At 38.8% G+C, this 12,399-nt stretch overlaps 2 protein-coding genes across 2 annotated transcripts in view; one reads left to right on the forward strand and one right to left on the reverse strand.

Annotated features, from left to right (window-relative positions):
- Positions 1 to 2,698, reverse strand: part of pgrmc1 (progesterone receptor membrane component 1) — a 9,678-nt gene extending 6,980 nt beyond the window's left edge. Inside the window, exon 1 of the mRNA XM_046039570.1 lies at positions 2,371 to 2,698. Within this exon, the coding sequence (XP_045895526.1) occupies positions 2,371 to 2,665 (295 nt within the window). The 5' untranslated portion in view covers positions 2,666 to 2,698. The remainder of the gene's footprint in view (positions 1 to 2,370) is intronic.
- A 2,212-nt stretch (positions 2,699 to 4,910) lies between these two features.
- rab24 (RAB24, member RAS oncogene family) overlaps positions 4,911 to 12,399 on the forward strand; it is a 22,842-nt gene continuing 15,353 nt past the window's right edge. Inside the window, exons 1-6 of the mRNA XM_046040069.1 lie at positions 4,911 to 5,362; positions 6,302 to 6,509; positions 7,379 to 7,447; positions 8,138 to 8,216; positions 10,048 to 10,115; positions 10,853 to 10,952. Coding sequence (XP_045896025.1) covers positions 6,393 to 6,509; positions 7,379 to 7,447; positions 8,138 to 8,216; positions 10,048 to 10,115; positions 10,853 to 10,952 — 433 coding nt within the window. The 5' untranslated portion in view covers positions 4,911 to 5,362; positions 6,302 to 6,392. The remainder of the gene's footprint in view (positions 5,363 to 6,301; positions 6,510 to 7,378; positions 7,448 to 8,137; positions 8,217 to 10,047; positions 10,116 to 10,852; positions 10,953 to 12,399) is intronic.

The raw sequence follows: 12,399 nt of genomic DNA on the forward strand, positions 1-12,399 counted from the left end.
GTTATTATAATCATTAACATTACGATGGTTACCATTAACACTATTATAAATATCTGTACCATTTTTCATTTAGTCTATAGCAACATTACCTTCACTGTCTGTACCTCTGTGTGTATATTGTGTAGGCTCTCTCTCTCTCTCTCTCTCTCCCTCTCCCTCTCCCTCTCTCTCCCTCTCCCTCTCCCCAACCGGTCGAGGCAGATGGCCGCCCACCCTGAGCCATGGTTCTGCTCGAGGTTTCTGCCTCTTAAAAGGAAGTTTTTCCTTGCCTCTGTCGCCTAGTGCTTGCTCTTGGTGGGAACTGTTGGGCTTCTGTAAATAACATCACAGAGTACGGTCTAGACCTGCTCTTTTATGAAAAGCGCTGTGAGATAACTGTTGTTGTGATTTGGCGCTATATAAATAAAATTGAATTGAAATTGAATTGAATTGACTGAGGACAACATTTAGGGCTTGAAACTAACCACCTTCCCAAAACTGAAAAGGCGGGGGCAGCAATATTGTTCCACAGCAGCCACGTCGACATGGCTGCCTGCAGATGTGTCCGCAGACATTTTTTGTTTGTCGACCTTGTGAGTCAGGAAGGAAGCGGTAAAACATTTTACTTATTCTTTTTCATAGTTTATTGTGTTAAGACAGCATTTAACATTTGGCTCCCCCCCCCCCAAAAAAGGTATCACTGTGTCATTTTTATATCTGTACCAAAATGTTGCCCTTTCAAGTTTAATAGCGTGAAACAGACATTAGCGCTACCAAAGTGTCACCAAACCTGCTGCAGGTGGACACTATTTAAATCAGCTACATTCCTTTTGTACCAACACAGGATTTTAAGGCTTTAGGGGTGAGCGTGCAGTGCACTGAAAAGGTTTGCATCATAGTGAGCAATCATGTTGGTCAGAGGTTACAAGCAACAGAGGTTACAATCTGAGATAAGTTCAGAACAGAGAGGCCCAACTCTGCCTTTGTTTCCCAGAGACAGAAATGTCTGATGTGTGATGGTGCTTGTTTTTGTTGTTGTTTTCAGATATTTAGAACAAATGTGAATCTAGTTATTTATGCCACATTTCATCAGAGCAGAATTTTGCTTTGTATTTGTATGATTTCACTCCATATGTTTCTGAGCTGAAACAATTCGACAAACAAACTGTCTGCTTTGATCAATTAATAGTTTTATATATAATAGCTTTTCTCGGCTTAGCATAATAGAAAATTGAATATCAACTGCGTTTCTGACTGTTGGAAGGACAAAACAACACATTTCATGACATCACTTTGGGCAGAAGGAAGTTGTCATTCCTTTAAGATATTTTTAATTTTTCTGATATTTTGTACAGAAAACAATTGATTGGCAGTACGACTAAGCATTTGAGCCATATTAAGGAAAAGAAACTGGAGGATCAAGATTTTTTTTAATGTATTTTCCATTTTGAGAATAAAGTTGAATTGTCAGATTAAAGTTTATTCTTGTCATTTTGACTTCTCGAAATGCAAAATAAATGAAAATCTTCATGTTTTCCCTCAATGTGACCCTAATGCTACATTGTAAATCAGATTAATCAATTATTAACATAATTGTTACTTGCAGACTACTTGCAGAAGAAATTGGTGGTTTTATGAAAAAACCTTACAAGTCTAATTTTAATACTAATGGCTTTTGAGAATAAAGCTGAAATGTCAATATTAAAGTGGTACTTCAAATTTATTCTTGTCATTTTAACTTTATACTTGAAATGCAATATAAATGAAGATCTTCATCCTCAATGTGACCCTAATACTATATCGTAAGTCAGATAAATCAATTATTAACATAATTGTTACTTGCAGACATGATATTTTTTATTAAATTCTGTTGTGGTGTGGTTTTATGAAAGATCCTTAAGAGTCTAATTTCAATACTTATCGCTAGCATCTTCTTCTTAGTCCTCTCATACTAAATTTTATTTAATGTTCCTTTGTCAAGTAAGTTATCATTAAAAAACAAACTACCGGGAGGTAGAGATACCGCCCACCGCACTTTTAAAAAACATGGTGGCGGTGAAGTTGGTTGTTTTGTTTTACTACAGAGTAACTCAGCTTCTTGCTTAGACGATCTGTGGTTCCAAGGCTAAAACAGCTTCTCTGTTGTGAAACGGGATCTCAGTTACCAAACTAAAGGGGGTGTGGCGTTAGCTTCCAGTTAGATACAAAACTAAACTTAAAACATATTTCAAACAATGACTTGTGTTTGTCAATAATGTCAGTGGATTGATATGTAAGGAATAAAATGGCACACCAAACTAACGGCCATTCACGCTAGCGGCCGTTGGTGACGTTACGTTTGTAACACGAGAGGGACGTCAGAACGGGTCGTAACGGCTCGGGAAACGTTACCTGGCCCGTAAAACTTCTTTCCTCTGGTCACGTCGAACACTTTCCCGTTGACAGCCATGAGGATCCTTGGATTCTGCAGTCCATCGTAGATCTTCAACTCCGCCTTGGTGAAGTCTCTCTTTTTCAGTTTAGGCAGCGGCTTTTCCACCTCGCCGAGCTCCGGTGGTTTGTCTCCGCGGAAGATTTTGTACAGGAGGAACAAGCACAGGCTGAGGAGGGTGAGATTCAACGGGGAGGTGAAGATCTCCTGAAAAATTCCACCAGAAGTTAACTCGCTTGTCTCTGCTTCAGCCATGTTGGGTTCTCTCTCGCCGTGTGAGTGCGTGTGTTGGGAGCGACTGGTGGAGCTCATGAACCCTAAACCAATCACAGCTGGAGCCAGAGGCGGCGGTTAACGGTTTAGACCAATCGGGTTCTTCGTGCCAAAGAAGCGATATCTGAGAGAGATAGATATTGTTTTATATTACAGTTTTTCCACAATTGCTACAACACTAAACGACATTCTCTGAAGCAAATGCTCAGTGGCCTAAATCTGTTTGTCAAAACCTAAAAAGTTCAGGTAGTTCCCATCCCATCCACTCTTTTTGCAAAACTCTAAATACATTCTCACTCACTAAAACACATTTTGCACTGTGATGCACTTGTGTTGCAAAATGGTAAATACATGCGGCGCAAGACCGCCCAAACCGAGACCAAGTCAAGACTAAGACCAGAGTTTACCGAGACCGAGACAAGACCAAGACTTTTAAGGGCTGAGACCAAGTCGAGGGAGGGCGAGACCGAGTTCCCCACATTACTTGACACACAGTAAAATGTGGAACGAGATTATAGGTGCTTCTCAAGTTGATCACCCACATACAAACATTAAGAGCTGAAATGAACTTAAACACACTGGTGGCAATGTTATACCTAGCTATACATTTATTACTTGCTGATTACCTTCAACCATACAGCCCTTACTTCCATCCAATAAAGTACTTTTTCTCTGCCTGGTGGTGGGAGGTCTATGACCGAAATTCATTTACTGGGGAAAATCTCTTACAGGCAATACAATTGGCCTGGTGAGATAGGTGTGGGGTGTTGTTGCACTAAGGCTGCATCCAGCACACCCAAGGGTTTTTCTCCTTTGCTTAGCAAGGGACAAGGTTGTCTGTGATGTGCACAGTCCTCTGTCCGACCCAGCACAAAGACTTGATGCTGAGGCAGAATGAATCTCTCATTGACTTTGATTTTGTTGCTGCGCAACATTTTTGAGTGTAGCGTGCTTTTCATTTAGAGTTTTCTTTGTTCTTTGGGTATACAGTACTGTATTTTTATGCAAGTGCTGAATATACTGATATACAATACTGTATTACATGCAGTAACCTACTTACAGTATTTACGGCACTAAGTTGTGATTACAATAGTTTTTTTAATTGGAAAATGTGTTTCTTATACACAAAAAACATTTTCTGTAACTACATGCCCTGGACTCTGTGTTATCAATTTTCTGATTTAGTGTCTGAAGAATGCTCTGTAGTGTCTTAGATATCCACTGGCTTTGTTTATGTTTTGAAAGCATTGTTTGATTTTGAGCACAGATTACATGGTTTTTAGGCAATTCAGGGGTTTTGTGAATGTAGTTTAAAGATTAGGATTTGTGTTTAAAATTTGGAGAAAATGGATGAATAACTGTAATGGAAATTCACTGATGCCAAACTAATATTCACTGAACTTAAGAAAGAAATTAAGTAATATGTTTGAACAAGAAAGCTATTAAAATGGTGAAACAATGCACTTTACCCAATGTATTTATAGATATATAACTGCTGCTTTTACATTACATTATTTTATTTAGCTGACGCTTTTTATCCAAAGCAACTTATAACTGCTATATGTCAGAGGTCACACACCTCTGGAGCAACTAGAAGTAAAGTGCCCTGCTCTGGGACACAATGGTGGATGTGATACAGTGGGGAACTGAACCCAGGTCTCTCACACCAAAAGCCATATGTCTTATCCATTGCGCCATCACCAGAAATGATTTATTTCTGTTTGTGTAAGGTTTAGGCTATATTCCCCTGGCAAGTTCTCCGTTTTGTACCCATACTGATTGTCTGTATGTTGTATTATAGCAATAAAGTAAAAGGAAAAAGGTAATTAATAATTCTTTCACTTTAAATGATCTATTGCAATATTTTAATGCAAATTTTGGAAATGCATTTAGAACAATAACAATATATATTTTTGATTGCCTTTATTAAATACGTTCAGATGAACAAGGCAATGTACATTAACAATAACACCACAACACAAGAAAATGATATACAATAAGAGACAAGGCAATAACAGAAAATATAAATACAGATTAGACCAGGACAAATAAAATAAAATAAAAATACAAAACAATTAAACAGAAGGAGCAGAAAAACACAGTGTATGAGGGAGATATAAATCAATATAAAGCCTATAAATTAAAAAGAATAACAATCTATAAACTTATTAAATTAGCATAAATGGCTACAGACGTCCTGTGATTGTCTCGTGTAATTCGGTCACTTCCGTGTCCTGGAAACCGCCCCTGACGCCTCTTTGGTTCCCACCGAAACAAACAAAGCGCAGATGGAGTCTTTCTCCGTACACAAACGTTTACCAGCGCTCCCTCCATCCAGTTGATTCCCGTTAGTTAGATGGGCTTGTCTATCTAGTGTCATATAGAAACAATGTCAGCCATTTATTATTTCTTTCTGTAACGTTGTTGACGACTCGCGTGTGATTTCAGTCATTGCGCAACAGTGGCAGTTAACGTTACCCCAGCTAGCTGCCACTTCAGCGTCCAAACAACTGCCCGGTGCTCATTAGGCTGAGGCTGAGCAGAGATGACAAGCGATTTGGCTGTTAACGTATTTACTTCCAAACAGGTTTGGTAGGCACGAATGACCGCCCCGGTTTGGCTCCTGCTTGAAAAAGATCAGATGTCAAGAAAGATTTGTTGAGTCAAGCTAGCTAGCAGGTGAGTTTTGAGTGTTTATATCTGGTTAGCTTAGGATAGCTGAGCTCTCTGACCCTGGTTACCAGAAGCTAACGTTAATGCTTTGGCTATGTCATGTTTGGTAATCGACAATCACATTTTTAATGTAATTAAATACATTTTTTAAAGTTGTTTAAAGATAACGTGCATCTATATGCAGGGAAAACAAGTCACTTGCAAGTGAGCTAAAAGTATCGAGAGAAAAAAGTAAGTTACTAGTGATTTGGAAAAGTCAAGACAGGAATAAAAGACAACATGTAACATTTCATTTTTTCTTTCAAATTCATTGTAACGTCAGATAAGAAGGCGAATACTTAGTAGTTAATCCACCCATTTACAGTTGAGGTAAAACGCCAAACTTTCAGTTAAAGCTTTGGTGATTTTGATTACAATGTTTTATTCATCAGTATTAATTAGCTTAATTCAAGTATACCTTTCCTGCTCTAATCAATTCATGTTCATAAAGTAAATACTTATTGGTTTCTGGACTGTCAGATGACTCTACATATTTAAAACATGCTGCTCTGATACAGCTAATTCTATTTTATTGCCTATTTTATTGTTTGTGTTTTATTCTAATTTAGCTATTTGAATACATGTTTATAAACGTTATATATTATCGTGTATCTTTGGGTTAATTTGTGTTTTGTTGTCTTTCCACTTGTTAAAGCACTTTGTAAGATGGTTTTTGTAAAGTGCTCTATAAATAAAGGTTATTATTATTATCTGCAGACACGGACGGATACAGATAAGAGAAAGTTAAACAATTTGTAAATAATCCCAGAGAAATTAAGAACTTGGTAAATATTTTTCTCAAAACATGCACATTGGTCATTGTGTTTAATGAATCAGATCTGTAAATTTACGACTACATTAGCGTTGCGACTCATTTCTTGTGTATCCTGTCTCTTAATCGCACAGCACACTGATCAGCCTTGTACATTAACCTCGCCACCCCCCTCCTGATTGCTCTGCTGTGGCCTCATCCTGGGCTTCTCCAAACTCGTTTAGTATGAGTGCAATGCGCGTGGATGCCAAAGTGGTGATGCTGGGAAAGGAGAGTGTGGGGAAGACCAGCCTGGTGGAGAGATACGTTCATCATCGCTTCTTGGTCGGCCCGTACCAGAATGTGAGTGTCAGCTGCTCAGTTTCAACGCTACATATTTAAAACACAATGTCGGCCCGTTGCTGATTCCCTCCCTGCTTGATTCCTGGATGATTATTTTTATGTATAGCCCCCGGGGAGGTCGTGGTAATAAAGGCTCAAGTCTGTGAAGCATAGAATGACTGATAGAAACTGGGATGCATTAATGTTTCGGTATGTTTCTTTAAGCAGAGTCTGCATTAGACAAGCATTTTTGTAATCTTCCATATTAAAGTGGAAGCTATTCAGACATGCCTCTCTTGTGTCCTGTTTAAAAACATACTGTGATATTTTTTAGAACTTGACAGTTGCATGAAGTGGCATTGGAAAGTATTTAGGCCCCTTTACTTTTTGCACGTTGTTACGTGTTGTTACAACTTTTTCCAAGTGAATCCATGTGACTTCCTGGTTTCTTGTTGTAAATCCACACTTTGACTTTAAAAATCCAGAATTTTATAATTTCTAAAACTTTAACTACTTAGAATACGGTTAGTATGAATAGTAGTCAGTCAGGTGTTTGGATGATCAGTGGGTTATAGATAATAATGTGTTACGATAATAATGTGTTGCAGTAAGTTATCTCGCCTTTGACAATTTAATGCATTATTTGCTGATTCATTACCAGTTAAAATGGCTAAATAAATATACCAGTTCACAGCCAACTGCAATGAAAATGTAAATGAAAACAACTTAATTGCAGGATTTGAGCTGAAGCTCCATATTAGCGTGGGACAATATGATTGTAATAAAGAAACAATATTCAGACTGAGAGTTCCCACAGTCTACAGGGACCCCCAATATTTCTATCCATGGGTGTCTGATGCTTAACTTCACTTGTTTTCTCTTCCTGACAGACTATCGGTGCTGCTTTTGTTGCCAAACCAATCCAGGTGGGAGAGAAAGTGATTACCCTGGGAATATGGGTGAGTCAGATGTATAGCCTTGAGCCACTTCACATATTCAGTAGATCTCCCCAAGACCTTCAGTTCAGTTTGACATTCAGTTCAACAAGGCCTAGGAAACCAAGGCCATTTACACAAAATGAGAAATACCTGTACTTGAAAATTATTTTTTTTATTTATATTTATTTTTTTACAATTGTCCAGGGTAAATGTGGCTTGGAGATTTGGTCACAGAGCCACACAAATATTCTCACTCTAAACGTTGAATCTAATTTAAATAATGAGTGAAGATACCTTTTATCATATATAGTGTGTTGAAAAGTATGCATTTCACTTCTCACTATCTGCAGCTTGATTAGACAAATGTGTGTGAGAAAAATGTGTGAGAAAATAAGCAATTAGTACATTTGAGTAAATGGTAGCCAAAAGAAACATTTGAGCTGTTTCCGAATCACAGGTTTAGGTGATTCAACAACTCAATAGCAGTCAGGGAAAAATTGGCTTTGAGCCACAGAGCTTGTCACACTGGGGATTACACGGCATTTATAGGCTGTGTAGGGGCTGTAGGAATGTTGACTGTGTACAACTATAACATCAGATTTGAGATATACAAGGCGAAAGACTTATCATTTCACCCTGTCTCCGTTAACTGTAGGTAGAGCTCAGGTTTTCTTTCCTGTGTCCCACTCTTCTCTTCTCTGTCTTACTCAGGACACAGCTGGATCAGAGCGCTACGAAGCAATGAGCAGAATCTACTACAGAGGAGCCCGGGCAGCCTTGGTCTGCTATGGTAAATCCACATTGTTTCTAATCGTCTTACAGAGAACTTTCAGGTATCATAACTCAACCTTTGGGCAACAGCAGCTGAGAACAGCTGGGCACCATTTCTAAATTAAGAACTTCACCGCACGAGGTTACTTTTTGTGTTTTCAGTGGGGAACTGAACATCTGCTGATACTCATTTCAAGTGTCAGCAGACATTGTTTTTATAGATGTTGTGAACTTGTTGGTGAGCTAACAAGGCTTGAAGTTACATTTTAGCTGACATTTCTCAACTCTGCTTCAACTCTGGACTCTGCCCAGTCTCTGCAGGTTAAACCTCTATTCTGTTCCCTTATGCTAACATAACTAATGTAGCTGGGATCACAGTGGCTATGGAAATGTGATCGTTCAGCTTGGGCTGCTTGTGTTTTTACCTACAAGTATCTGATGCTGCTAGAAACAGCGACGACGAGTTGAAGAAAGACTCCATTATCTGCTTTTCAGTAACACACATCTCCACTGCAAATCTTTTGCTCACTGCTATCACTTTTAAAGAATGTAAACACAATTATTTTGGTTATTCATTGCACGCCAGTAGTCTTGTATTCAGAAATGAGACGGGGTGAACCTTCCTATCGTCGCTCTATATCAAAAAGTCAACAAAAGCATGTAAACACACTTACTGTGGGGAATATAATTAAAGCAGGATACAGCCTGATCACATATGATACAGTAATACCTCCAGGACAGTTACAATAATGTTCATTGTTAAACAAATCTGTGGTTCACTTAAGATTTGTGACACAACTTTAAAGCCTCTGTCTTAAACAGTGTTTCCCAATTACTGTGAAAATGAACAATATATGGATAAGGGCAGTGCATGGTCTCAAAAGTGAAGAAATGATAAAAACTTTGGTCCCGGAAAGGACCAAAATAGTGATCAGAGCAGTGGCAGCAGGAAGAAGCATCTGTTGGTTCCAGCAGATCACCTGTCCTTAGCCTAACCATGATTTTTACTGTGAAGTAGACTCACAAATCTGATCCGATTGGGAACAACCCCCCCCCCCCCCCCCCCCCCCCCGCAAATGACATCGGTCAATTTTCTGCACTAAGTTGAATTTCTTCTCCTTCAGCAGAGCGCTCCTGCAAAAACACGAGGCACTCGAGGCATTTAAAATGCACTCACGGTGCATTAGCAACAAGCACCGTGCTCTGCAGAAACTACGCTCTGTCTGATCGGGGTCTTATAGGGTCTGATAATGTCTAATAAAATGTTTCTCAGACTATCTGCTCACAGTTGTGATCCTCAAACAGGTTGAGGCTCGCTGCGTGTAGCATTTTCTGAATATTTTTTTTCTTTTTTTTCTTTGTTCCACATAGGGGAACTTTGTCTGTTAGGAAATAGCCTAATGGCATTTCCCAGCAGATTACTCACGCTGTTGTCATGTTTTATTTAACATCTTCTGTCAAGTCTGCTGGCCTTCTTCTTTACCTTCCATCTTCTTTCTGTAGATTTTATTTCCATCCAGTTGTTTCTGTTATCCACTGTAGTTTTGTTTGTTTGTTTTACTGTTAAATTACCTTTACTGATCAGATCAGTGATTGATCAGTTTCTAAAGACTTTCCCTAGATTTTACTTTGTCCCTTTCATGTTTCCATTGTGGAAAATCACTGAAATAGGACCAATTGATTGGTTGTGGATTCCAGTTTTAATATCAGTCTCCTTGTGTGCTGTATGCATGGTTGTGTTTACATACATATTTTAAGGAGAGTCTGCAGAATACTAAAAGTCTGTAAACATACAACATAATGTCAGACCGCTGCTGGTGCCTGAACTTTGTTGTGTTTTTGTCTTTCAGATCTGACTGACAGCAGCAGCTTCCAGCGAGCTCGGTTCTGGGTGAAGGAGCTGCAAACCTGCGAGGAAGTAAGAGCATTTCTAGTCTAAATTTAAATGTAATAGAGATTTGTCTTTAATAGTTACCGGACAGTTTCCGGCCACCATCGTTATATGGCTTTTTACCAGTTCATAATGCTATAATAAAAAATAAATACAGTCGCAGTATAAATGTGTGACTAGATTTCTTGTTTCTTTGTGTCTTTGTTCCTCTGTATGTGTGCAGTCACTTTGTTATGTACACATGACGGGTTGGGTACCATTTGGGTGCCAATTGGATACCAAAGTTTTGCTACCGATGCCTAAATGATACTTTTTGATGCCAAAATCCCCTAATAATTTAAAAAATTAAATTTTACAAAATGATTAAAGGGCAACATTAAACGTCTCAACACAAGTTACTTTACAAGAACATTGTCAAAATAAACTGCAATCACAACATTTTCATTTATACCACGAAACAACACATTTGATGCCCCCTGACACATTTCACATTGAGGTTCGTGACAAATGTTTTTTTTAATGCATAAGATTTACTACACAGCTATGCAGTTTCATTACTGTTTTCACATAGTATTTAAACACATCCTGTTGTGTTTAATGATTTCTGTAGTTTCTGAATGCATGTCTGTAACTCTGTGCATTGTATGGAGTTGTGTCAAGTCAAGGCATAAATATGTAGTCAGTCGTCAGCTAGTTGAAGTAATACAACTCAGAGTTAGATGTTGAACTTCTGTACGTGTCACTCACTGTGTTGTGTACTGCAGCACTGTAAGATCTACCTGTGTGGCACTAAGAACGACCTGGTTGAAGGAGATCGGGGTCTGCGCCAAATCGACTATCACGACGCTCAGGACTTTGCTGAAGGTAATTACAGTCTCTAATTGGTCATAATATTGGTACTCTTGCCTGTGACAAGTAAATATAATCACTCCCGTGTAGTTTGCCTGGTCAGAGGTCAGTTTCATGTAAAACAGTTGTAACTAATGTACCATAACGTGTGTAATTCATACTACACATTACTGTCATGCAGCCTTCATTGAGAGGTTTGCATTATCACATGAATTATTTCCTTTGGCCAGCAGAAGGCTGTTAATGTTTCTTCAGTATGTTTACAAACAACAGATTGATGTGATTATTATGGTATGACACATCATGTGTGCACTTATTTGTTAATATACTACATAATATACTACATTAATTTGTTGATTATTGCGTAGAAGATCAGCAAATATTTACAGTCAGTCGACTAATCGATTAATTAACTCGTCACACCGTTACTGGCACTGGATTAACCTGGACTGTAGGGGGCAAATCAGCCTTTTTTACCGAGTGTAGTAGTTTGTTTACTTTTACAGTTTCAGTTGTAGTTGTAACGCCCTCCTCAGAAGTGTCACAGGTTGTGGCGTGACGTGAGTCGGCAGATGGTCAGCTACACTTCCACTGTTGCCTTTTGGTGATGGACTGTTGGCACACTGTCTGATGGCATATGTCACACCATCAGCTGTGAATATGTCTGTCAAAGGCGGCAGAACTACAGTCAGTAAGAATCAGCTCAGAGCTGTGTGTCTGAGTCATTTTTTCTTACTGTGTGTTTGACAAATATGTCTAAGCTGTGGAAAAAGTTGTAGTTTGAAGGTTCAGTCTAAGTTTTATTTAGTTTAAGTCAGGCCACAAGCCTCGCCTTCATCCTCCTGTGCCACAGTGATGCTTTTCCTCTTTTTCGTGTACATCTGTGCACGTGAAACACCCTAATTAATTATATTATCCGGAATAATTGTTATGTGCTGCTGGGACTTACGGTAGAGGCTTATTAAAATGGCCTAACTCTTGGCCAAATTGTCTCTACTGGTTTTCCATCATTGTTTTATACTTTGGCTGGTATGTCAGTTATATAAATTCTACGGTATGTGTGGTAATGCTCTTCAGAAGTCTTAAATTGAACTTGGTGAACCCTGCAGGAACCATATGAGGTTTCTCCAGCGAGTTACCTGTAGAAAAAGGAAACTGGGATTTCCATTTACATGAAATGGAAATCCCAAATTGGGGAAAAATTAGATGACTAAAGTGCCGTCCTGATTATGGTTAAACGATATTAAGAAACCGTTGACGTCTGTGTGATTTGTAGGAATTGCTACATGGACAGAACTTACCACCTCTTTCTCACACACACACACACACACACACACACACACACACACACACACACACACACACACACACACACACACACACACACACACACACACACACACACCTGTGCCACAGCCTGACGGACATTTAACCTTACTGTTTTGGTTTGCTTTCACAGAGA

This window comes from Micropterus dolomieu, linkage group LG23, assembly GCF_021292245.1.
Source record: "Micropterus dolomieu isolate WLL.071019.BEF.003 ecotype Adirondacks linkage group LG23, ASM2129224v1, whole genome shotgun sequence".
NCBI lineage: Eukaryota > Metazoa > Chordata > Actinopteri > Centrarchiformes > Centrarchidae > Micropterus > Micropterus dolomieu.